The sequence below is a fragment of the Phyllostomus discolor genome, chromosome 7 (assembly GCF_004126475.2).
Source record: "Phyllostomus discolor isolate MPI-MPIP mPhyDis1 chromosome 7, mPhyDis1.pri.v3, whole genome shotgun sequence".
In the NCBI taxonomy this organism is placed as follows: Eukaryota; Metazoa; Chordata; class Mammalia; order Chiroptera; family Phyllostomidae; genus Phyllostomus; species Phyllostomus discolor.
Genome location: NC_040909.2, coordinates 56,937,856 through 56,965,247, shown reverse-complemented (window position 1 = coordinate 56,965,247; position 27,392 = coordinate 56,937,856). Strand labels below are relative to the sequence as shown.

At 38.0% G+C, this 27,392-nt stretch overlaps 1 protein-coding gene across 1 annotated transcript in view; it reads left to right on the top strand.

The window, feature by feature from the left end:
* LOC118501896 (cadherin-related family member 3-like) overlaps positions 1-27,392 on the top strand; it is a 112,266-nt gene that overhangs the window by 19,912 nt on the left and 64,962 nt on the right. Inside the window, exon 5 of the mRNA XM_036031658.1 lies at positions 26,966-27,060. Within this exon, the coding sequence (XP_035887551.1) occupies positions 26,966-27,060 (95 nt within the window). The remainder of the gene's footprint in view (positions 1-26,965; positions 27,061-27,392) is intronic.

Below are 27,392 nucleotides of genomic sequence, written 5' to 3'. Positions count from 1 at the left end.
GCTTTCCACAGTGGCTGCACTAGTTTGCATTCCCACCAACCATGCAAAAGGGTTCCCCTTTCTCCTCATCCTCTTCAGCACTTGCCGTTCGTTTGATTTATTTATTTTTGACGTTGTTATTTCTAAATTTAAGTTATTTTATTGTTGTTCAATTTCAGTTGTCTGTATTTTCTCCCCACTCCTCCCCCTCACCCCTTCCAAACCTCCCTCCCTCCTTTGCTTCCACCCTCCCCCTTGGTTTTGTCCATGTGACTTTCATAGTAGTTCCTGAAAAACCTTCTCCCCACTGTCCCCTCCCCACTCCACTCTGGCTATTGTTAGATTGTTCTTAATTTCAATGACTCTGGTTATATTTTGTTGGCTTCTTTTCTTTTGTTAATTATGTTCCAGTTAAAGGTGAGATCATATGGTATTTGTCTCCCACCCCCTGGCTTATTTCACTTAGCATAATGCTCTCCAGTTCCATCCATGTTGTAGCAAAAGGCATAAACTCCTTCTTTCTCTCTGCTATGTAGAATTCTATTGTGTAAATGTACCATAGATTTTTGATCCACTCATTTACTGGTGGGCATTTAGGTTGCTTCCAGCACTTGGCTATTGTAAATTGTGCTGCTATGAACATTGGGGTGCATAGGTGCTTTTGGATTGGCGTTTCAGGGCTCTGATAGCCATTCTGACAGGTGTGAGATGATATCTCATTGTGGTTTGAATTTGCATTTCTCTTATGATTGGTGACATTGAGCATATTTTCATATGTCTATTGGCCACCTGTGTGCCCTCTTTGGAGAACTCTCTATTCAGGTCCTTCACCCATTTTTTTTCCCTTTATTGTTGTTTATGCATAGTTGTCTCCATTTTCCCACCACCACTCCCTTCCAACCTCTCCACTCCTCACCCTCAATACTTCCCCCCTTTGGGTCCTTTATACATGTTCCTTGATGACACTTTCCCTTCTTTCCCCCACTATCCCCTTCCCCTTCCCTCTAGTTACTGTTGGTATGTTCTTTATTTCAATGTCTCTGGTTATATTTTGCTTGCTTCTTTGTTTTGTCGATAGGTTCCATTTATAGGTGAGATCATATGGTATTTGTCTTTCACTGCTGAGCTTACTTCACTTAGCAAAATGCTCTCCAGTTCCACCTGTGCTGTTGCGAAGGGTAGGAGCTCCTTTCTTTCTGCTGCATAGTATCCCATTGTGTAAATGTACCACAGTTGTTTTTTTTTTTTTGATTCACTCATTTACTAATGGGCACTTAGGTTGCTTCCAGCACTTAGCTATTGTACATTTTGTTGCTATGAACATTGGGGTGCATAGGTTCTTTTGAATTAGTGTTTCAGGGTTCTTAGGTTATAATCCCAATAGTGGAATACCTGGGTCAAAAACAGTTCAATTTTTAGTTTTGAGGAAATTCCGTACTGTTTTCCACAGTGGTTGCACCAGTCTGCATTCCCACCAACAATGTTCTAGGGTTCCCTTTTCTTTACAACCTTGCCAGCACTTATTGTTTGTTGATTTGTTTATGATGGCCATTCTGACTGGTGTTAAGTGGTATCTCATTGTGGTTTTAATTTGCATCTCTCTGATGGTTATTCCTTTCATATGTCTCTGGGTCCTCTGTATGTCCTCATTGTAGAAGTGTCTGTTCAGGTCCTTTGTCCATTTTTTAATTGGATTGTTTGTCTTCCTGGAGTGGAGTCATGTGAGTTCTTTATATACTTTGGAGATCAAACCCTTATCTGAGGTATCATTGGCAAATATATTTTCCCATATGGTTGGTTCCCTTTTCGTTTTGCTTTAGCCATGCAGAAGCTTTTTATTTTGATGAAGTCCCATTTGTTTATTCTTTCACTTATGTCCCTTGCTCTAGGGGACATATCGGTGAAAATATTGCTGTGTGGAATATCTGAGATTTTCCTGCCTATGTTCTCCTCTAGTACTTTTATGGTATCATGACTTATATTTCTGTCTTTCAACCATCTTGAGTTTATTTTTGTGTATGGTTAAGTTGGTGGTAGAGTTTCATTTTTTTTTGCATGTAGCTGTTCAGACCTTCCAACACCATTTGTGTTTTTAAATATGTTTTACTGTTTATGCTATTACAATTGTCCCATTTTTTCTCCCCTTTATTACCCTCTGCCCTGTACCCCCCTCCCACCATCATTCCCCCACCTTGGTTCATGTCTATGGGTCATACACATAAGTTCTTTGGCTTCTCCATGTCCCATACTATTCTTAACCTCCCCCTGTCTATTCTGTAACTATCATTTTTGCTTCTTATTCTCTGTACCCTTTCCTCCTTTCTCCCCGCTTCCTCCCTGCTGATAACCCTTCATGTGGTCTCTATTTCCATGAATCCATTCATGTTCAAGTAGTTTGCTCAGTTTGTTTTTGTTTTTGTTTTTTAGGCTTGGTTATTTATAGTTGTGAGTTTGTTGTCATTTTACTGTTCATAGTTTTGATCTTCTTCCTTTTCTTAGCTAAGTCCCTTTAACATTTTATATAATAAGGGCTTGGTGATGATGAACTTTTTTAACTTGACCTTATCTGGGAAGCACTTTATCTGTCCTTCCATTAAGAGTCTATTTGTACTCTATTTTATGCTTCTGCCCCCTTTGCTTATTTTTTAAAAATTGGATTGTTTGTTTTTTGTTGTTGTTAAGTTTTGCAAGTTCTTTAAAAATTTTGAATATTAACCCCTTATCAGATGTAGTGGAAAATATGTTTGTTCTCCCATTCTGTGGGCTGTGTTTTCATTTTGTTGATATTTTCCTTTGCTGTGCAAAAACTTTTTAGTTTGATATAGCCCCATTTGTTTATTTTTTTGTTTCCATTGCCGGGGGGGGGGATACATCTGATAAAATATTGATATGTACAATGTCTGAGATTTTACTGCCTATGTTTTCTATGAGATCCCTGAATGACGGGTGGCTGAACTTACTCCTCTCTGCAGAGGTCCTCCTGACATGTTCCTGAGTCTGAACTCTACCCCTACTGTCCACACCACACCCCATCCATAATACAACCTCCATCCACTGCTGCCAGTGTCATCTTTTCAACACTCCTGGTTCAATAATGGTGGGAGTATTGATGGTGAGATGAAAACATGTGTCTTTCTTATTATTTCATTGAAAGTCAGTTTTGGAAGTAAAAGTGGATTATTTCAATTCAATTCTGCTTTAAGAATTGTACTTCTTGAGGCCATGTGGATGCTGTTGTCAGTCATGAATAAGAAGTGGGGCAGAGATTCACTTTACTCAACATGTATTCTGTCATTTTGTCTCTAAATGGTGAAATAAACATATACCCTAAAAGTTATCTTTCAAATAGTGTCTTATGCCTTATTGTGTCTATTGAACTTGTGAAGAGAAGCCCTGGCTTTGAAACCAAACAACATGAGGATACCAACAATGGAGAGGGATGAAAGTGAGGTTGAGGTTAGGGAGAATAAAATTGGGATGGAATTAGCATGCTGGCATGAAATAAGCTTTAGTATCTCCATTTGTAGTAAACTGTCTCGCTCAAGGTATCCCAAAGTTAATGACGAATCTTAGTCTATAGATTTTAGATGTATTGTCATTTCTTTAACACATTTTTATTTTCTTTTGGGAATTATATGAAAGGATAAGGAAATAATCAGCTAAACCAGCATTCTAATAACCTTTTTGAAAAAAATTTTAAAAAATTCTAAAAGAATAATTTATGAATGTGTTATGGTAGTTCTTGAAAGATAAAAAGGTAGACTATTTGCCCTGACATGGCTCAGTGGGTTGGGCATTGTCTGGTTAGATTTCTGGTCAGGGCACATGCCTGGGTTGTGGGCCACATTCCCTGTTGGGGGCATGCAAGGGGAAGCTAATTGATGTTTTTCTCCTTCTCTTCCCCCCCCTTCTCTTTCTAAAAATAAATAAATAAAATATTTTTTAAAAGATATACCATTTAATGACAAATGGAAACCTATTTCTATGGTTTCATTATTTTTCCTTCTGATAAAATAAATGCTATGAATAAATATAGGCCATAGACTATATATGGAAATAAATAATATTTTCCATTCAGTCAAGTATATTGACTGAAGGCTGACAATGATCAGATTTTATGGTAAAGTGATATTTGGAAATTCTAAGGGGCATAATTAGTGGTGGAATCACCAAATGATTCAACAACTATACTGAATTAAAGCTTATAATTATGTATCTGAATATTTTAACTATATACTTCTTTTTTCTAACTCAGCTGTAAAACAAACATTAAAGAGGAAAAAAAAGATGAGTCTATTGAGCTAGAAACCAGAGTATGTGAATTTTGCTTTATAATTTTGGATGCCAATTCTGGTTTTAGTGGATCATTTTTAAGTATAATCATTTTAGGAAAAAAGCCCAATATTGTCCTTTGAATAACATCTACATTTTCCATTTTTGTAAGTTTCCTGCATATAAGAAAACATATCAAATAGGTAAAAATGTATCCAACTGTTGAAAGTATTAGATCATGTCATTTCTGTACATATTTTGTAGACCGAATTAATAAATCAAAGTCTGTTTCTTCCTTAATCACTCAGAAAGTATATTAGAATCCTTGTGGTTGCAACTAAGAGAAAACTTGACCCAAATGAGAGTTTTGGCTGCAATAACTGAAAAGATTGTACTTATAGCACAGAAGAATTCTGGGTTCACATGATATAGGCAAGGCATAATATAAGCAAGTTTACTAGAAGACCCATGAACTTCAGTCTTATCCATCCTCCATTTGGTAACATGGAAAGGGCAGGAATCTAAGTCCCTACACACCACCAGCTGAAGACCCATCCGAAGATCTCTCCTTGAGTTCAGGGCATCTTTGGCACTCTGATTGCTTCATGCACTAGTCCTTAACCAAATACTGTGGCAAGGTAGAAATAAGGCACTGATTGGCTTAGGCCTAGGTCACATGACCACCAGGAATTTTAGGTGGGAAGGGTTTGGACCACAAACTCAAAGGGATTGAGAATGAGGGATGCTGATTCAGCAAATAGCTGCTATTATAAGTGCCTAAATAGATGCTCTATAATTCAAAACCAAATGCTGCTTACTATAATGAGACTGTGTTGAATTAGCCTATCAGAACTGGTCAATCTTTCTTAACTTCATTTGATGTAGACAGTCTATTTATAGTCCAAAGTTTCAAAATCCCTTCTCATTTTGTTTATGTTGGCAATATTAAACTATATATTTACCTGAAAAGATTTATAGAAACAGGAATGATTCAAAAACAACTAACTTTTAGTTTGGGCTATTGTTTGGTAAAGAAATTTTTTTTTTTTGCCTTTTTATAACACTAATACTTTGTCATCATTTAAAAAATGTCTCTCATGAAAGCAGGGATTTGATCTGTCTTGTCCACAAAAATAACCTAATGTTTATGAAATGCCTAATAAATAAAACTTAAAATCAGTGGGAAAGACCATAAAATAAAATATATTCCAAAAAATAGTTTAAAATATTTTGACATGTAATAGAATTTTCAAATATTTAAAAACATTAACTGCAAAGGAGAACTGTTTTGAGACCTCAATTTATCCATTGTATGAATAGTTCCTGAGTGACTATTCTGTTCTAGAAGTTGAGGAGAAAACACTGAATGTGGCATGTAACCTTAGGGAGCTTACAGTCTAGTGAAGAAAATTGACAACAACCAAAGGTGCAAATAAATGATATAATTTCAGATAGTAAGTGATGTGGCAAAGCTAATAATAATAAATTAGGGCAAAGGGAAAGAGAGTGATGAAGAGAAAGGGCAATGGTGTGTATTATTTTGGACAGGATGGTTAGGAAGGTCCTCTCTGGGGAAGAGACATTTGTTTAGAGACCTGAATGAGGTGAGGGAGGTAATTAGGCACATATATGGGGGTAGGATATTGCAGAAAAAGTCAGCAGTCATAAGTAAAAAAGCTCTGAGGCAGAAACAGGCTTAGCATATTTAAGGAACTACAAAGAAACCAATGTAAGTGAAAAGCAAAGAATGAGAGAGTTCAGAAGATGATGGTGGAATAGCCAGCAGCCAGATTACCAGATCCTTTTAAATATTGCTAAGGACTGGATTTTATTTTGATTAATGCGGAATTCTTTTGGGTAGAAGAACAAATGACATTATTTACATTTTAAGAAGATTATGCTAGTTTTTGTTTGAAAAAATTGACTCTGAAGAGGCAAGATTGAAAGAAGAAAGATTATTTACAGCTGATTGCAATAGTTAGGTGAAAGATGATGGCCTGATCTAGGATGATGGCAGTTGCGGGGTGAGAAGTCTTTGGAATTTACAATTTTTTCTCCAACATTTTATTATGAAAAATTTCAAACATATAGAAAAGTTGAAAGAGGTAAAAAATTGAGATAATGAACAACCTTATATCCATCAGTAGTTTGTATAGTTAATATTTTTATGTTTATTATCATTCAGCTACCTACCTTGTATTCATTCATCAATCCTATTTTATTTATGTATTTCAAAGTAAGATGTAGTAATCTTCACTACTAAACAAGGCAATTTGCATATATTTTAAAAGTCATGTTGATAGACTTGTAGACAAATTGGACATACAATGTAAAGAAAAGAGGAAAATCAAGAAGGTTTCTGGGTTTTTTGGCCAGAGGAACTCTTGAAGAGGAGTGAGGTAGAGGAAGAAACTCAAGTGCTTTGTTTTAGACATGTTGAGATTGGGAAGCCAGGTAGACATCCAGGAAGTATAGGCAGCTTGGTTAAAATTTTGAAGTTCAGCAAAGACATAGGGGCTGGAGCATCAATTTGTGGTTTCCAGTCAACACTTAGTACTTATTGTTGAGAATGAAGTGAGATTACCTAGGAAGCTAAGATAAGAGAGAAGAAACCTGTTCAAAGACTGAGCCTGGAAATGCCCCAACATTTGGAAGATAGAAAGAGGAAGAAGACTGAGAAAATAAAACTGAGTAGGACCAGTCAGGAAAAGGAAAATCAGCAGAGTAGAGTGTCTCCCAGAAGCCCAAGAAGATATATATCAGGAGGGGATTGATCAGGTGCTGCTGAGTTGCTGAGGTGATGAGAACTGAGATTAATCACCACCAAAGGTGGCAATATGTTAATTGCTAGAACTCAGGTACATGTCTAGCATATAGCAGGTGTTCAATGAGTGAATAAATGGAGATCTTTAGTGACCTTGATAAGTGCAGTAGTTCAGTGGAGGAGTGAGAATGAAAATCAGGTTGAGGAAGCTTCAAGAGACTCAGAGATGAGGAAAATAGAAACAGTGATCATAGATGAATTTCAAAGAGTTTTCTTAAAAAGAAGAGCAGAGAAATTGGGCAGTATCTTGAGGAAGATGTAAAATCAAGGCAATTTTTAATGTTTAAATGATGAGAAATATAGCATGTTGTATGTCAGTAGTAATAATCTAGTAGAGAGGAGAAAATTAATACTTGAAGAGATAGTGGCAACAACTGCTGGAGTGATGGCCTTGAGTAGGCAATGGGGGATGGCATCAGTGCATGGAGGGGAGCCTGATGCTAGGAGTGCAGTTTTTCATCTATATAAACAGAGAAGAATATGAGGTATAAAGGGACACATACAGAAAGTTTAGTAGGAATAGTAGTTGCATGTTCGTTCTCTTGCCCATCCAACAATTATTTACTAAGCACTTACAGTAGTCATCCCTTATCAGCTGAGGATACTCCAGTGGATGTCTGGAACCAGGGATTGTACTAAACCCTACATGTACTATGCTTTTTCCAATAGAAAGTTTAATTTATAAATAATGCACAGTAAGAGATTAACAACAATAACTAATAGTAAAATAAAATAATATAACAATAGACTGTACTCACCTTTTCACTTAAAAAGTCACTTCAAGGCTTCTTTTTGACATATCTGAGTTGTCGATACTTGGGGTCACTATTAAGTAAAATAAGGGTGACTTAAACACAAGCACTACAAGTATTTGATGTCCAAGATGGCTGCTACTGACTAATGTGTACGAAATGTCTATAGTAAGAGGTGCTGGACAAAAGGATGACTGACATAAGATGGCACAAGATTTCTTCATGCTACTTAAAATGGCATGCAATTTAAAACTAATGAATTATTTATTTTTACAATTTTCCATTTAATATTTTTGGACCACTGCGCACTACCAATAACTAAGCAGGGGGTGGGGGACCCACTGTGAATGCCAAGCGGTGTGTTAGGAAGTGGTACTTCAGCAGTGAGGAAATCAGACAAGAATCCCTGCCTTCATGGGGCTAATATTTTAGTAGGAGGACATAGACATATATTTTGATATATTATATGCTGCCTAGCATAATGGAGCCAAATGAAGCAAAGAAGGAAATAAATTCTATATGGAAGTAGATTGTAATTTTTAAAATGATAATCAATGGTTTTAAATAGATTGGCAAGAGAATGGTTTTTTTTAAAAATCGCTTCTACTTTTCTCAGTGAAATAGAAAAAACAAGTCTAACAGCAGAGAGTAGGAAGAAGGAAGAGACTGGGGAGTGCTGGAGATTTGGGGAAAGAGGAGAAGCATGAATCTGCTCCTTCCAAGAGAGGGAGAATGAATTGTCCTGATAAATGTGAAAGGCAAATGGAACATTAAGAGAAGGGGTGGGGAGAATATAGGGGAATTTGTTCATGAGAGACTGAGTTCTTGAGGGTACTTTGGGAGGTTTGGGGTAACAGAAAGGATAAGTAATTGTCCCGGTGATGAGTTTCTTGGGATGACTGAAGTATGTGAACTATGACAAAACATATCCTGATCATCTCTTAAAAGGAGCACAATGGGGACAATTGCACTGATTATAACTAACTACTGCTTGAGACCAATCTCTTCAGAAATTTATAGCAGTGATGCAGTTGATGTTGTTGAGGAGAGAATAAGGGTAGGTGACCATCTTATTGGGAGCAGGAAGAGCTCTTTGTGGCTCCCTTTAACCTGCTGCAGGCAGTGTCAAAAATTTGGAGGGGAGCAACCATCCCAGGAGCCACTATTCAAGAATTCATAATTTGAGTCTATTTACAGAAGGAAAATGAAGATTCAGCAATTATTATCCTGTTCAAAGCTAACAGCTGTACTGAACATCCAACAAGATAAAACAAACAGAAATGTTTTGTTCATATTTGGAAAGTTAATCAGAAATCAACATCACTTCACTTTGAGAGTGCCTACCTACATAAATCTTTGCCCAAATTCTTTAAAAAGAAAACTTTTTGTATCTATTAGGAAAACTAACTTCTTTTGGTTGCTTGATGTCAATTAACATAGCAAGGGGATGATTTACTTTTACCTAATTGGTTTGCCATAGCCTAGACATATCAATTCCCATAAAATTGTATTATCTGAATTTGTGTTTTTCCTTCACAGAAACAGGCAGTGGTCTTATTCTTCCTGACTCATGGAAAACTTTCAGGAAATGTTTATAGGATTACTTGAATGACTCATTTCATTTTTTTAAATTTAGAATTTATTTGGTAGGACCAGTTAATATAAAGTCTTTCTTAAAACTTTTCTAAGTATACATTATAATATTATTAGCTATAAGCGCAAGATTGTACAGCAGAGCTCCAGAACTTAGTCATCTCTCATTACTGAAGATTTAAACTCTCTGAGTAGCCACTCCCTATTTCCCCCTCCTGCCTGCTGCTGGCAACCATTTTGCTCTCTGCGTCTCTACATCCTATGTAAGTAGAATCATACAGCATTTGTACTTTTGAACCTGGCTATTTCACTTAGTATATGCTCTCAAGGTTTATCTATTTTGTAGCATACTGCAGTATTTCCTTCTTTTTAAAGGCTTAGTATTTATTGTATGTATATACCATATTTTCTTTATTTATTTGTCAATAGACATTTAGGTTGTTTCTACATTTGGCTAGTGTGAAACATGCTGTGATTTTGGAGGGCCAATATCTTTTCAAGATCCTGATTTTCAATTCTATAAATTCAATGCAGTCCCTATCAAAATCCCAATGGCAATTTTTAAAAAAGAAATAGAAAAATAATTCTAAAATTCATATGGAACTACAATAGGCTACTAATACCCAAAATGATCTTGAGAAAGAAAAACAAAGCTGGAAGCATCACACTTCCTGATATCAAAATTCATTATAAAGAAAATCAAAGCAATAAAGACTAGTATAAAGACAGATATAGAGTCAAACATAATAGACTAGAAAGCTCATAAATACATCTATAAATATATAGTCAACTGATTTTGATAAAGGTACTAAGAATATATGACGGGGGAAGAACAGTCTGTAAAATAAATGGTGCTGAAAAACTGGATATTCCCATGCAAAGGAGTGAAACTGAATTCTTATGTTATACCATACATAATAATCAACTCAAAATGGATTAGAGACCTGAGTGTAAGATCTGAAACCATAAAACTACTAGAAGAAAACATGGAAGAAAAGCTTCATGACACTGGTCTTTGATTTCATGGATATGACAACAAAAACACAGGCAACAAAAGCAAAAATAGGCAAGTGGGACTACAGCAAAAGGAATAATCAATAGAATGAAAAGGCTACCTATAGGATGGTAGAAAATATTGGCAAACCATCAGCTATCGATGAGATTACATTCCAAAATGTATAAGGAACTCCTACAACTCAATAGCAAAACCAAACAAACAACTAATAATCCAATTAAAAAATGAGCTAAGGACTTGAAAAGACAGTTCTCCAAAGAAGACATACCAATGGCCACAAAGTATATGAAAAAACACTCAGTATCACTACTATCAATATTGATGACTAACCCTTAGAAAAGACACTGTATTCTGCCATTCATGTTTTTTTAATTAATTTTTTTTTTATTTTAATCATTGTTCAAGTACAGTTTTCTCCCCCCTACTCCCATTCCAGCCCACCCACCCAACCCTCCCCCCTTCCCCCCATTACCCCCCACCCCTAGTTTTTGTCCATGTGTCCTCCAAATTTGTTCCTGTAATCCCTACCCATTCCACCGTGAAATTCCCTCTTCTCTCCCCTCTGGCCACTGTCAGACTATCCCCTATTTCAGTGTCTTTGGTTATATTTTGCTAGGTTTTTTTTTGTTTTTGTTTTTGTTTTGTTTTGTTGTTTAGATTCCTGTTAAAGGTGATATCATGTGGTATTTGTCTTTCACTGCCTGGCTTGTTTCACTTAGCATAATGCTTTCCAGCTCCATCCATGCTGTTGCAAAGGGTATGAGCTCCTTCTTTCTTTCTGCTGCATAGAATTCCATTGTGTAAATGTACCATAGTTTTTTGATCCATTCATTTACTGAGGGGCATCTAGGTTGCTTCCAGCACCTAGCTATTGTAAATTGTGCTGCTATGAACATCGGGGTGCAAAGGTTCTTTTGTATTGGTGTTTTAGTGTTCTTAGGATAGAGTCCCAGCAATGGAATTGCTGGGTCAAAAGGCAGATCCATTTTTAGTTTTCTTTGGAAGTTCCAAACTGCTTTCCATAATGGTTGTACTAGTCTGCAGTCCCACCAACAGTGCACTAGGGACCCCCTTTCTCCACATCCTCTCCAACACTTGTTGTTTGTTGCTTTGTTTATGATGGCCATTCTGACTGGTGTGAAGTGGTATCTCATTGTGGTTTTAATCTGCATCTCTCTGATGGCTAGCGATATTGAGCATCGCTTCATGTGTCTTTAGATTTTCTGTATGTCCTCCTTGGAGAAGTGTCTGTTCAAGTCCTTTGCCCATTTTTTAATTGGGTTACTTGTCTTCTTAGAGTAGAGTCATGTAAGTTCTTTATATATTTTGGAGATTAAACCCTTGTCTGAGGTATCATTAGCAAATATGTTTTCCCATACAGTTGGTTCTCTTTTTATTTTGATACTGTTTTCCTTAGCTGTGCAAAAGCTTTTAATTTTGATGAGGTCCCATTTGTTTATTCTTTCCTTTATGTCCCTTGCTCTAGGAGACAAGTCAGTAAAAAAGTTTCTGCGTGAAATATCTGAGATTTTCCTACCTACGTTCTCTTCTAGGACTTTAATGGTGTCACACTTTATATTTAAGTCTTTTATCCACCTTGAATCTATTTTTGTATAAGGTGTAAGTTGGTGCTCGAGTTTCATTTTTTTGCACGTAGCTGTCCAGTTCTCCCAACACCACTTGTAGAAGAGGCTATTTTTATTCCATTTTATGTTGCCGCTTCCTTTGTCAAATATTAATTGACTGTAGAGGCTTGGGTTTATTTCTGGGCTCTCTGTTCTGTTCCATTGGTCTATGTGCCTGTTTTTATGCCAGTACCAGGCTGTTTTGATTACAGTGGCCTTGTAGTATAGTTTAGTGTCAGGTCTTGTGATTCCTCCTACTTTACTATTCTTTCTCAAAATTGCAGCAGCTATTCGGGGTCGTTTATGGTTCCATATAAATTGTTGAAGTGTTTGTTCTATGTCTGTGAAATATGCCATTGGTACTTTAATAGGTATTGCATTGAATGTGTAAATTGCTTTTGGTAGTATGGACATTTTAATGATATTAATTCTTCCAATCCATGAACACGGTATATGTTTCCATTTGTTTGTGTCTTCCTTGATTTCTCTCCTCAGTGTTATGTAGTTTTCTGAATACAGGTCTTTTACCTCTTTGGTTAGGTTTATTCCTAGATATTTTATTTTTCTTTTTGCTATTTCAAATGGGATTTTTTTTCTTGATTTCTGCTTCTGCTGTTTCATTGTTGGTGTACAGAAATGCCTTTGATTTCTGGATATTGACTTTGTATCCCGCTGTTTTCCCAAATTCATTTATTAGGTCAAGCAGTTTTTTGGTGGAGTCTATAGGATTTTCTATGTACACTATCATGTCATCTGTGAACAGTGACAGTTTTGTTTCCTCCTTTCCGATTTGGTTTCCTTTTATTTCTTTTTCTTGTCTGATTGCTGTGGCTAGAACTTCCAGTACTATATTGAATAGAAGTGGTGAAAGTGGACATCCTTGTCTTGTTCCTGTTCTTAGTGGAAAAGATTTTAATTTTTGCCCATTGAGTATAATGTTGGCTGTAGGTTTCTCATATATGGCCTTTATTATGTTGAGGAATGCTCCCTCTATTCCCACTTTACTGAGTGTTTTTATCATAAATGGGTGCTGTACCTTATCAAATGCTTTTTCTGCATCTATTGATATGATCATGTGGTTTTTGTCTTTGCTTTTGTTTATGTGATGTATTACATTTACTGATTTGTGAATATTGTACCATCCTTGCATCCCTGGAATGAATCCCACTTGGTCATGGTGTATGATCTTCTTAATGTACAGTTGGATGCGGTTTGCCAGTATCTTGTTGAGGATTTTAGCGTCAATGTTCATCAGTGATATTGGCCTGTAGTTTTCTTTCTTTGTTGTGTCTTTATCTGGTTTTGGAATTAAGATGATGTTGGCCTCATAAAAAGAGTTTGGGAGTCTTCCATCTTTTTGGATTTTTTGAAATAGCCTGTGAAGGATAGGTGTTAGTTCTTCCTTAAATGCTTTGTAGAATTCTCCTGTGAGACCATCTGGTCCAGGGCTTTTGTTTGTTGGGAGTTTTTTGATTACTGCTTCAATTTCTTTTGCTGTTATTGGTTTGTTCAGGCTTTCTGCTTCCATTTTATTGAGTTTTGGAAGGTTATATTTTTCTAGAAATTTTTCCATTTCACCTAGGTTTTCAAATTTCTTGGCATACAGCTCTTTGTAATAATTTCTTACAATCCTTTGTATTTCTGTGGTATCTGTTGTAATCTCTCCTCTTTCATTTCTGATTGTGTTTATTTGGGTTTTCTCTCTTTTTTTCTTGATGAGTCTGTCTAAAGGCTTGTCAATTTTGTTGATCTTTTCAAAGAACCAACCCTTGGATTCATTGATCTTTAGAATTGTGCTTTTAGCCTCTATGTCATTTAATTCTGCTCTGATCTTGGTTATTTCCTTCCTTCTGCTTTCTCTGGGCTGTCTTTGTTATTGTTCCTCGAGTTCTTGTAGACGTAGGGTTAGGTTGTTTGTTTGAAATGTTTCTTACTTTTTTAGGTAGGCCTGTATCGCTATGATCTTCCCTCTCAGGACTGCCTTGGCTGTGTCCCATAAGTTTTGGGTTGTTGTGAGTTCGTTTTCATTTGTTTCCAAAAACCATTTGATTTCTTCCCTAATATCATTCTTGACCAGTTCATTGTTTAATAGCATGCTGTTTAATCTCCATGAATTTGAGTGTTTTGGGTTTTTTTCCTTGGGGTTGGTTTCTAGTTTCAGTCCCTTGTGATCCAAGAAATTGCTTGGTATGAGTTCAATTTTTTTGAAATTGTTGAGGCTTGTTTTGTGTCCTATCATGTGGTCAATCTTTGAAAATGTTCCATGTACATTTGAAAAAAATGTGTATTTAGCTTCTTTGGGATGGAGGGTTCTGTAAATATCAGTAAAGCCCAGTTCGTCTAGTGTATTGTTCAATACCTCAATATCTTTGTTGATATTTTGTTTGGAAGATCTGTCCATTTTTGATAGAGGGGTGTTAAAATCCCCCACAATAATTGTGTTGCTGTCCATATCTTTCTTGAAGTCCTCTAAGATTTTCTTTATGTATTTGGGTGCTCCTATGTTGGGTGCATATATATTTACAATATTTATGTCTTCTTGGTGAATTCTTCCCTTGAGTATTACGAAATGACCTTCTGGGTCTCTCTTTATGGACCTTCTTTGGAAGTCCATTTTGTCAGATATGAGTATTGCTACCCCGGCTTTTTTTTCCTGTCCATTTGCTTGGAAAATTTGTTTCCAGCCCTTCACTTTCAACCTGTGTAGATCTTTTATCTTGAGGTGGGTCTCTTGTAGACAGCATATGTGTGGGTCATGTTTTCTTATCCAATCAGCTATTCTACGTCTTTTGATTGGAGCGTTTAATCCATTTACATTTAAGGTTATTATTGATAGGTACTTATTCATTGCCTTTTATGTACGTGTGATCCTCTCTCACGCTCTCTTTTCCTTTCTTTCCTTAAAGCAGTCCCTTCAGCATCTCTTGCAGAGCTGGTTTAGTGGAGGTGTATTCTTTTAGACTTCTTTTGTCTGAGAAGCTTCTTATTTGGCCTTCTATCTTAATTGAGAGCCTTGCTGGGTAAAGTAGTCGTGGTTGCAGGCCTCTGGTTCTCATTACTTGGATTATTTCTTGCCATTCTCTTCTGGCTTGGAGTGTTTCCATTGAGAAGTCAGCTGTTAGCCTTATTGGGGCCCCCTTGTATGTTACTTCCTTTTTCTCCCTTGCTGCCTTTAAGGTTCTCTCTTTGTGTTGAAATTTTGCCATTTTAATTATGATGTGTCTTGAGGTGGGCCTCTGTGAGTTCCTCTTGATTGGGACTCTCTGTGTTTCCTGTATTTGTGTGACTTTTTGTCTCATCAAATTAGGGAAGTTTTCCATCATCACTTGTTCAACTAGGTTTTCTATCCCTTGTTCTTCTTCTTCTCCTTCTGGTATCCCTATTATGTGGATATTATTACGTTTCATATTGTCTTGCATTTCTCTTAATCCCTCTTCATTTTTTTCTGAGCCTCTTTTCCTTTTCTTGCTCTTTCTGGGTGTTTTCTTCTATTTTGTCCTCTAGCTCGCTGATCCAATCTTCTGCTTCATCGATCCTGCTTTTCATTCCTTCTACTGTGTTCTTCAGTTCAGAAATTGTATTCTTCATTTCCTCTTGGCCCTTGTTAAGAGTTTCTATTTCCTTTTCTATGCTGATGTAGTTTTCATTGAGTTCATTGTAGCTTCCCTGTAGATTCTCGTAGCTCATTGTGAGCTCATTGAGCTTCCTGACAATCACTTATTTGAATTCAATATCTGATAGTTGAATCGCCTCTGTTTCATTTAGCATTCTTTTTGAGGCTTACTCCTTTCCTTTCATTTGGGGATTATTTCTTTGTCTTCCCATTGTTTGTGAGACTCTTCTTGTTCGCCTCAGCTTCTCATATTGATCTGTTCTGGCTCCCTGGGTTTATGATGTGAACTTCTTTAGTAGAGTAGCAGTGAGTTTCAGTGGTGCTGTTTCCTTGACCCCCCAAGCTCGCTGGTCTTGGGCTGTCGTTTAAGTTGGCTTTGTGTTTGCCTTTGGGTTTTGATTGTTGTTGAGTCTTTCTTTGGTGGTTCCTTCCCGCCAGCTGGTTAAATGTGGGTCACTCTGTCCACCACCTTCTGTATTTTGTTGTGCTGGTGAGGGCAGGTTGTGTTGAAGCTGGTTCTTATGTGTGTACAAGGTTTAAAGAAATCTTGTTCAGTTGTTTGTATTGGGTACTGTCTCTGCTGTTTAGTTGTATTTCCAGATAAGTCCTGGATTGAGGTTTGTGTGGTTACTACTCCCTCCTTCACCTTCTTCTGCTGTTATCTGTTAGTGGTTCCTTAGTTGTTGGGTTTCCTTTTCCAGTGGGTATCCTGGTGTTCACCTCCTCCACCTATTCTTTCTTGTCATCAGTTGGAGGGGAAGGCAAAATGGTTTAAGACAGCAACAGAGAATTCTATGCTATTTACAATAGTAGCAAGTAGGGAAGATATAGGAGATCCTTTCACTATGTATAGTGTTAACCGTGGTCTTCCACCCAGCTAGCTGATTTTTAGAAAGGATGGAAAGAAGATAAGACTCTTGTTGGGGGAGGAAGGATTGTGAGTTGGATCTATAAAGCAGAGAGGTTGTGGGCGGTCAGATTCTGGGGTAAGGTGAGAGTGAAGGATAGTAAATAGGTGTATTGTGTGAGAGAATAGAGTTAACCACTACAGTAATAGAGTTCAGGAAACTTTGAAATGGGCTAAGATCTGGGGGGAGGGTGTTGTGAAGTAATTACAATTGCATGGAACAGCAGTTATTTACAATAATATTATGGCAACATTCATATGGCAGAGTCTATGAGATCTAGGTAACATGGATAGGGAGTACAGAACATCTAGTAGTGTGCTGATGGGACACAGGTGAGTTAATGGACAGTAGATTAGTAATACAGTATAGAAAGAGATATCAGGGGAAAGCTGTCAGGTCATACAATAAAACCAGCCTAGCAAAGCAGGCTATACAAAAAGAAGAGGGATATAAAAATACTGTTAAAAAAAAAAGATGTAGGAACGCTGGAAAAATAATAATAATACAAATATGCAATAACTTGCAGGTTCTCTGTAATAGCAGAGTGACATTTATCTTACTGTCCCAGCTGTTGTGATGCCCCTTCTTTGGGTTCAACTTTGGTCTTTTCACCGATCCAGGATTTTGTCTCACTTGTAGGTATTTAGGAAAAAATTTAAAAAAGTAAAAAATAGAAAAGGCAGACAAAGGCAGGAAGAAGAGATAAAATTGGAGGACAGGAAGGAGGAAGGAATAAAACAAGAAATCAGGTAAGAGAGGAAAAAGAAATCAAAAGAGAATAAAAACAATAAAACTTAAAAAATTAAAAGTTGTTAAAAAAAATAGAATCAAATTAAAAAGTCTCTTGATTTCAAAGTGGCCAAACCAGTTTTTCTGCTCTTGCTGGTTGAAGCAGGCTGAAGGATGATTTGTTTGGCTTTTCTTCCTTGGCCCGTGGAGTTCGCACTGGGTCCTCAGCTTTGGGCCCTGGGTGTGGGAATCAGGTCTTTCCCCAGGGTTACTGCTGTGGGTTGGTGTGCGGGGATGTTCTCTTTGCAGGCACCTCCCCTACCCCGGCACCCCCACGAGCAGGTGCAGCCTGTCCACCGCGGGCGCGGCCCGTCTGCCTCCGGTGCGACCGGTGCTCCAGAGAGCGGGCGTGGGCCGTCTGCCGCCTGCGCTCTCACAGCTGGGGAGCAGACAGGCTAGAGCCACTAATCACTTTAGGAGAATTCCCCAAACAGTGTCTGTGTCTATTCACTCCTTCCTCTTGAGAAATTCCTCCCGATCGAGCCTGCCGCTCCCCACAGTGGCCTGGCTTCTCTCACCGCCAAAGCTCCAGCCAGAATGGTGACCACGGGAGTCTGGGTCCGCTGTGCGACTGGGCTTTGGTGTCCACTGCCTCCAAGGCTGCTCACCACCCCGGTGTGTTTGCCAGCACTTGGATTCCTCCCAGAGCCGCTCAGACCTTGCTCGGCTGGGGAGGGATCAGTTGATCTGGCTCTCTCCCACTAACCCTATGGTAAACCCAGCCGCGGCCCCCGGGCCTGGGGCTGCAGCCCCAGGACCACACGCTTGTCCTGGGACCCTACCTTATTGAGCACTCCCCTTAGGATCCATTCTTTGTCCTTTCGGTTCTGCCACAATCCTTGGTCCTCTGTTTTCAAAAATGCTGAAATATGTTGGTTGCTTGCCTTTCTACTCCATAGATCGTTCAGGATTTTCTCCCCTGAGCAGAGGAAAGCCAAATCTGCTCCTTCCTACTCTGACGCCATCTTAGATCCCCGCCATTCATGTTTAAAAAGACATTTTTATGAGACTAAGAAAGGAATTATAAATAAAACATTTATTTATTGGAGAATTTTTTTCATTATTTTAAAGTATGCCTGAAAATATCAAGGAAATGCAAATCAAAACCACAATAGATATCACCTCACACTTGTCAGTATGGCTATTATTTTAAAAAAATGACAGTAAGTGCTGGCAAAGGTTGTGGAGAAACTGGAAACCTTGTGCATTGTTGATGTGACAAGAATCAAAAGTTTATTTACACAAAAGTTTTTGTGACAAGAATCAAAAGTTTATTACAGCTGCTATGGAAAACAGTATGGAGGTTCCTCAAAAAATTAAAAATAGAACTACAACATCTTTTGGCTATTTACCCTAAAGATTTATTTCTGAGTTGCCCCACATGGCTTGATTTTCAACCCTAACATCACCTTACAATTTTATCTCATTGTGATGCCAAGAGAAAGAGGGGAAAAGTTCAAATCAGAAAGTATATTATTACATTCTTGGAAATTCTGGTATGTGGAGAAATATCATTTAGTTCAGGCATGTACTAGCTAAATAAATTTGAGAACCGAGGCAATTATCTGGGTTATTCAAGATAAATAACAATTTTGTTTGAAATCATATATAATTGGGGAAAACTGATTTTAAGAAAGGCTCTAATTATCCAGAAAGTAATCTTTAATTCTCTGCATGAAGGAAGGTACAGAGGAAAACACAGTCAAATTTTTAATAAGTATTTCAGGGGAGTATTTTCTTCATTTTTGCACAACTTGCACCATCCTCCACAAGATGGCATACAAGTTTGTAACATACTGTAACCAGTAGTCATGATATTGCAAAATCACCATGTAAAAAGCAGTAATACTGAACAATCACACAATAAATTATTATTTTGCCTTCCAAATTGCAAATGTATATATCACAGCAATGTTTTTCATAGGTAAAGACTATTATCTTACAGAGATATACACATCAACATGTAATTATTTAAAGGATATGTGACAAGAATCAAAAGTTTATTTACACAAGGCAAATGAAGAGTTGTCAATGACTAAACCTTATAAAAGACAATGTATTCTGCTATTCATGTTTGTAAAGACACTTTCATGAGACCAAGAAAATAATTATAAATGAAATATTTGTTTTATGGAGGATTTTTTCATTATTTTAAAGTATGCCTGAAAATATTTCCTGGGAAATAGCATGGCAGTTCATACTGAATATTACTGTGCTTCTTCTGACAGTAGACACACCTGAGATGCTTTTAACAAAACACAGATACCAGGGCCCCCTCAGACTAATTAAATTATAATCTCTGGAGATGAAGCCCAGCCATCAGTATTTTCAGAGTTCCCAAGGCATTTCAGAGTTCAGGTGGTCCCAGGACCATCGTAATGGTCCCTTGGACATTAAAATTCTCTGATAGTACTGTGATTGCCTTCTCATTTGCTTGTGGTCAGCATCACTAATTGAACATGATACTTTCCCAACCTGAGCTCAGAGTTTTTCTTGCTATAATGCACCAGTTAGTCCTTACCAAACAATTCAGAATTAAAATGAAGCCTACTTGTTATCAAAGTTGTCAAAGAATATGGGACAGAATTGAATGTTACTCAAATATAAGGTGATCGGTGTCTTAATATGATAACTAACTCTGCCTTTTGGCATGATTCAGCCAAAGAACTGTTTTTAGCTGCTATAATGAAGGATGTGGTGGGTCATATCCATGCCCTCCCCAGGTCTCCTTGGAGACCTCATAAACATTTCTATGTGGTGGTCCCCGCTCCTGCTACCTTCACTGTGCTTTGACCTCCTTCAGTAACAGGAAGACTGTCCTTGGACTTTTTTTTAAAAAGAAACTAATTAGTCTCCCTTCTTTTTAAATATTTTATTTATTTACTTTGAGAGAGAGAGGAAAGGAAGGAGAAAGAGGGAGAGAAATATCAATGTGCAGTTGCCTCTCACTTGCCCCCTACTGGAGACCTGGCCCACAATCCAGGCATGTGCCCTGACTGGGAATCAAACTGGTAACCTTTTAGTTTGCAGGCCAGCACTCAATCCACTGATCCACACCAGCCAGGGCCTGTCCTTGGACTTTGCTTGTACTTCACAGAGCCAGAAGTACCTGGGAATTTACCTCTCTTCTGGTAACCCTCAACCACTGGATGCAAGGTGAGGAGTAGAAAACTCCCCTCTCCTTTTCCTTGGGAATGGCTCTGAGGAATAAGGTCCACTCTGCAGCTCCTGGTGGGATGAGGCTGACACTGCTTGTTTCAAGGTGGCCCTCTGGCTTGACTTCCTCCCCTTCTTAGGCTGGATTCCCTACTTCCACCCTGATTTTCCCAGAGCACATAATTAATAAGTCACCTGCACACAAATTTTTTCCTCTGGATCTGTTTCTGAGGAAACTTTAAGCCAGATTCCAAAATCTCAGGTCACTGGGCTTCAGGACCATCTGTGTAATTAAAAAAACACCAAGGTTGTACCCCCAGAGATTCTGATTCCATTAGCCTCAGGTATGGTCTGGACATCAGTATGTTTAAAGCTCCCCAGGTAAATCTGTTGCCAAGGTTAAGAATCACTTTTAGGAAGTCAACTGTAGAGTACATAAAAATCACTCTGGTTAGCCTGTTGTAATACATTCACATTCCCAGGGCTCCCTACCCCAGGCATTCTAAATCCATTAGGTCTGCATATCTGACAAAACTGAATGTTTCACACATATATAAGCAGATAGAACAGTATAATGAATACCATGAATTATCCAGCTTTAACAATTAACTCATGGATGAAGGTTTTTAATGTGTAGGTGGTCCATCCATGAGCCACAGGCTGAGAAACATTGCAAAAACTTTTGTAAAGTTAGCGCTGCAAATGCTGTAGCAGTTATTGGATGTGTAATAAATACCTAGGTAAGTCTACTGGGAACACCTGGCTCAGCCAGAGATGGCAGATTAGTTCAAACTTGCATACCTGGACTTTTGGCCAAGATGGATGCATAGGTAGATACACTTTGCCTCCTTGTACAACCAAAAGAAGAACAACAACAAATTTAAAAACAAAAAATAACCAGAAGTGCCAGAAAATCGAACTGTATGGAAGTCTGACAACCAAGGATTTAAAGAAGAAATATTCATCCAGACCAGTAAGAGGGGTGGAGATAGGCAGCCCAAGTGGAGAGGACTCATGGCAAGGCAGTGGCTGGAGGACTGGGGTGGGCATTCCCACATTTTTGTGTGGATAAGCCAGGAGGATCAACTGGGGAGTGAGACATACTGCACAATACAGGATTCCAGCATGGGGAAATAAAGTCTCAAAGCCTCCGACTGAAAAAACCTGTGGGGGTTGAGTCAGTAGGAGAAACTCCCAGCCTCACAGGAAAGTTCATTGGAGAGACCCACAGGGTCCTATAACATATACAAAACCACCCTCTTGGGAATCAGCACCAGAAGGGCCCACTTTGCTTGTGGGTAGCAGGGGAAGTGACTGAAAGCCAATTGAGAGCTGAGCAAATGACATTGTTCCCTCTCTGACTCCTCCCTCACATACGGCACCACAATGCAGCCACATGGATTCCCTGCCCTGACAAATACCTAAGGCTCCACCACTTACTATGTAACAGGCTTGCCATGACAAAAGAAATATGGCCCAAATGAAAGAACAGATCAAAACTCCAGAAAAAAATACAACTAAGCAATGAAGAGATAGCCAACCTATCAGAAGTAGAGTTCAAAACACTGGTAATCAGGTTGCTCACAGAAATGGTTGAGTATGGTTACAAAATAGAGGAAAAAGTGAAGGCTATGAAAAGTGAAATAAAGGGAACCAACAGTGAAGAGAAGGAAACTGGGACTCAAATCAACGGTTTGGAGCAGAAGGAGGAAATAAACATTTGATCAGAACAGAATGAAGAAACAAGAATTTTAAAAAAATGAGGAGAGGCTTAGGACCTCTGGGACAACTTTAAACATTCCAACATCTGAATCATAGGGGTCCAGAAGGAGAAGAGGAAGAGCAAGAAATTGAAAACTTATTTGACAGTATAATGAAGGAGAACTTCCCTAATCTGGCAAAAGAAATAGACTTTCAGGAAGTCCAGAAAGCTCAGGGAGTCCCAAAGAAGTTGGACCCAAAGAGGAACACACCAAGGCACATCATCATTAGGTTACTCAGGATTAGCTATAAAGAGAGAATCCTAAAAGAAGCAAGAGAAAGGAAGATAGTTACCTACAAAGGAGTTCCCATAAGACTATAAGCTGATTTCTCAAAAGAAACCTTGTAGCCAAGAAGGGGCTAGAAAGAAGTATTCTAAATCATGAAAGGCAAGGACTACATCCAAGATTACTCTATCCAGCAAAGCTTTCATTTAGAATGGAAGGGCAGATAAAGTGCTTCCCAGATAAGGTCAAGTTAAAGGAGTTCATCATCACCAAGTCCTTATTATATGAAATGTTAAAGGGACTTATCTAAGAAAAAGAAGATCAAAACTACGAACAGTAAAATGACAACAAATAAAAACTAAGCAAACAACTAGAACAGGAACAGAATCAGAGAAATGGACATCACATGGAAAGATTTCAGTGGGGAAGGGAGAAGGGGGGAATGGGGAGAAAAGGTACACAGAAGAAGAAACATAATTAGTAGGCATAAAATAGACAGGGAGAGGGAAAAAATGGTATAGGAAACAGAGAACTCAAAGAACTTATATATACAATGTATAGGCATGAGGGTGGGCAGGGTGGAGGGTGATAAAGGCGGAAAAATTGGGAAAATGGTCAGGTTAAAGGAGTTCATCATCACCAAGCCATGCTGTAATAGCATAAGCTATAAATAGCCAAGCTATTATGCTGTAATAGCATAGTCAATAAAAATACTTTAAAAAAGAATAAAATATATTAAAAAATAAACTTGCATACCTCTCCCATTGATGATTAGAGGCTCTCAGGAGTGTTGACAAGACTTCTGAGTCTGAGTCTGTGTTCATCCTGCAAATTTAGTGGGATGAATGCCTGCATAGGGGTCTCTAACTTTAATTAGTCATTGGACAAAGTATTAGATATAGTTAATAAGGCTTTCTTCTAGGAAGAATGAGGGTCCTAACAGTCCAGTGTAAGTATATAAGTAGCAAACTATTCCATTCATTTATGAAGTTATTGTAAGAGAGTGCCCTAATACTTGCAGGAAAATAAAAAGGATTTTATGTGAAACTCCAAGGCTTTCAAGGCCCAGGGTACATATCATGATGCTTCTGTTGAAGAAAATGCTCAGGATGAGGTGCTATTATTTTCTTTATAGTCCTAGGACTAAAATGCAGGATTACATGAACATAATTTTTTTACACATGAACATAATTAATGTTTAGTTTAGAATTGTATCTGTGTTTATAGTTTAAAAATATTTTCTTGAAAATATATCCCCATGGAAATATTTTGTAGGTGATCAATAATTAGTCAATATTTGTGCTTTATAAAACTCATAGAATATTTTGTTATGTATGATCTCAACTTTAACTGGAACATAATCAACAAAAGAAAAAAGCAAGCAAAATATAACCATAGACATTGAAATCAAGAACAATCTAATGATAGCCAGAGAGAAGTGGGGAGGGGACAGTGGGGAGAAGGGTTTTCAGAAACTACTATGAAAATCACATGGACAAAACCAAGGGGGAGGGTGGAAGCAAGGGAGGGAGGTGGGTTTGGCTGGGGTAAGGGAAGTGGTGGGGAGAAATGCAGACAATTGTAATTGAACAACAATAAAATAATTTTAAAAAATATAAAGAAAAACATTTAGCCCAGATCATACATATATACTAATTACTTCAAGAAAATATTACCTTGGGTCAAACTAACAGATTAGACACGGTGTATCAGCATAAGAGCTCAGATTCTAATGTCAGATACCCTAGGTTAAAATTTAGGTTTTACCACATTCTTGCTCTGTGGCCTTGGGCAAGTCTCTTAATCTCTTTGTGCCTTAGTTTCTTTATTTGTAATGAGATTAGTAGGATTTACCTCAGGGCTATTATGAAGATTAAATGATGTTATACATGTAAAGGGCTTAGAATAGTGTTTGGCAGATAATACTAAAAAATATTAGGTAATATTATTAGTATTCTGGGATAATAAGCTCTTTTTTTGCTATCATTTTTATTTTCTTTCCTGGTTTAGTCTCCTCTGTGGACCTTCAAATTTTGGAAGTTTCTCAGGGGTCCATCTTAGCCTAGCCTGCCTCCCCTCCCCTTTCTTCCTCTCCCTTCTTTTCCTTTGTAAAAAGCAACACTGAGTTTTTCTGTTTCTATATCTTCAGCAACTACATTCCTTTAATCTCCACACAAAACATTTTAAAACAATTTTAAATATAATGTTTTTTAAAAAGAAACATATGCCACCTTTCTTGTAGGAAGATGGAGAAAGAAACTCACTGGCTCTGGAGTGAGAAAGACCTGGGTTTGGATTTCAGTATAACCGCTCACTGGTTATGTGTTTGGGACTGTTTCCTTAACATTTATATGCCTCAGTTTCCCCACCTGTAAGATATAGGGCTGAGAAGAGTGTAATCTCATAGTGCCATTTTAAGGGTTAGATGAGAAAACTCAGGAAGATGCTGAGCACAGAATCCAGGTCAGAGGGACTGGCAGCCATCACAGTTGTTTTCATTGCCACTGATGCTAGGGACACAAGGAACCCAGCCAGAGTGCCTGTGTGGCTGATCTCAAAGCCCCAAGGCCCCAGCTCTCTTTGCTGTGCTTGTCCTGCAGTTCACAGTTTGACATTTCCAATTCTGGAGCTTCTCTGAGAGCAAATAGTCATGAACAAGTCTTTCAGAGAAGCTGGATTTTGAAGATAAATCCATCCAGCAGGACCCAAGGCTCCCCTGACCCCACAGTCTCTGCTGTGAGCTGTTGTCACACCCTGGATCCTGGGAATGGGGCTGCCATCATTATTCTATGGCCCAGATAGTTCCTTACCAGTTGATGGTGTTATTGCAGATAAATTTGAGAATGGGGAATGAATTTAAGTTGCTTGGTCCCACAGAGGGTTAATTTCTCACCCCTGGGACTGCCTTCCTATTCAGGGATCCTTCATTTAGGTGGCTTTCCCAGCAATGGTCCTGGCTGCCTAGCAACTACTAGCTCCAGCCTTTCCTGAAAAACAGCAGGAAACAACACTGATATGAACAACATATCAGTACCATCAATTTTTAAAAAAGACTAATTTTATGAAAAATTAAACATCATAAAAATACAGCTTTTCAATATATGTTTTTTCCCAAACTGTTGCTGACAACCATGTAATACTGAAATAAAATTGGGAATTTCAAATTTTGACTGGCTACAAACATAAATGTAGGTGACTTAAAAAGAATTATATACATTTATGTATAATGAGACCTAGTGCTTGTAAGCCATGAAACAGGCATCATTAACCCTGTGTTTACTCTAAAAGTAAAATATGTGATGAATTTTCCTGCAGTTCCTGAATGCTAACATCCCTCAGCATTACACACACACACACACACACACACATACAAAGCAGAAATCAATTTCATATTATTTATATCTGCAGAAATGGATGATATAAATTCAAATTAATCAGGACATCATGATTCATCACAAAATCGATAAATTAAAAGGTCATTAATTTTTCCAAACAATTTCTAGGTTGCTTTGCAAACCTTCTGGGTTTAATCTTCTCTATTAAATTATCTTTGGCTCTATACAATTATTTAGTCAGTAGCACTCAGTATATTAACTCCCAATATTAATCCTCTAATGGATTTTTGTTCCAGCTTTTTCTAATTATTTGACTCTCACCTCATCTGGAAATAACCTCGCCTCTCCACTTTGGCAAAAATTTGTTTTAGGGATGAGATGTGGTGAGCAGAGAGGCATTATGCAAAATGACTAAAAGCTCAGCTGTTATATTGGGGGAAGCCACTTGAATTTTCTAGGCCTCAGTGCTATCTGTGACATAGGGATAACATGAGTACCTATCACACAGTTGTTCTGACAACTAACAGACTGCATGTATTCAAAGCATCTAACAGACTAACTGGAAGATAGTATGAATGAAAGTCAATGGGACACAAAGCAAATGTCTTACCAATACCTTGCCAGTACCTATCCCACAGAAAATGAGATAAACAGATGTTCCAGGATTTTACTGTTTCCCTCTACAGTTCCCTGTCTCTTTACATTACCTCCCCCCCCCAAAAAAACATATCTTCATAACCACAAAACAAACAAAATAAATTCTGGGTTCTCATTGTACAGTCAGCTTGCTTCTGTAAATGTAACTCCTTTTAGTTTTAGCTTTGAGCGAAGTCTTGTGAGAAATGTTCAAGTAGTATACTGAATGTAAGAGGTTAGAAAAATTAATTTGTAATATTTCAGGGCAGGTTGTCTGGCCTGGAGTCAGTTTAATGGAGTATAATTTCATCATCATTGCTATGGGCAAATGTTGAATGAGCACCTGTCATACAAAGGGCAGGCAGGAGGGCCCAGACCACAAAGAGATTTCAGGCCAGGTTCTTGGTGCACACCATCTGCCTAGGGAACTTGTTGGTGTCTCTGTAATATTTTGCCTTCTTTTTACTCTCCAATAAACAGTATTTCCTTTCCCCGGAGGGCTCTGGCTTCACAATTGACAGCATTGGAACCATTTCCACAGCCGCAGCTTTTGATTTTGAGAGGGGAGCTAGAAGGTAAATGCTACTGGCTTTTCATTAACCAAAATGTCTGCCCTCTGGTTCATATTTCTTTCTGCAAGAATGGTTTTCCCCCTCTGGCCTTAATGGGCTCCTAAGTGAAGGTGCTGTTGTCATTGCCTTAAATATGAAATAATCACCCAAACTATATTTGCACAATTTCTACTTTAGGTATTAGACATAGCTGTTTTGGCCCCTCTCTGTTTATCTGAGAGCCAAACATTGCTGTGATGTCATTGGTGGTGTTTCTGACCTGAGGTGGAAGTTGGTGGGGACTTCTCTCTGGCCAGCTGGGACACAGAATTCATTCATAATGTAATCCAGCAACT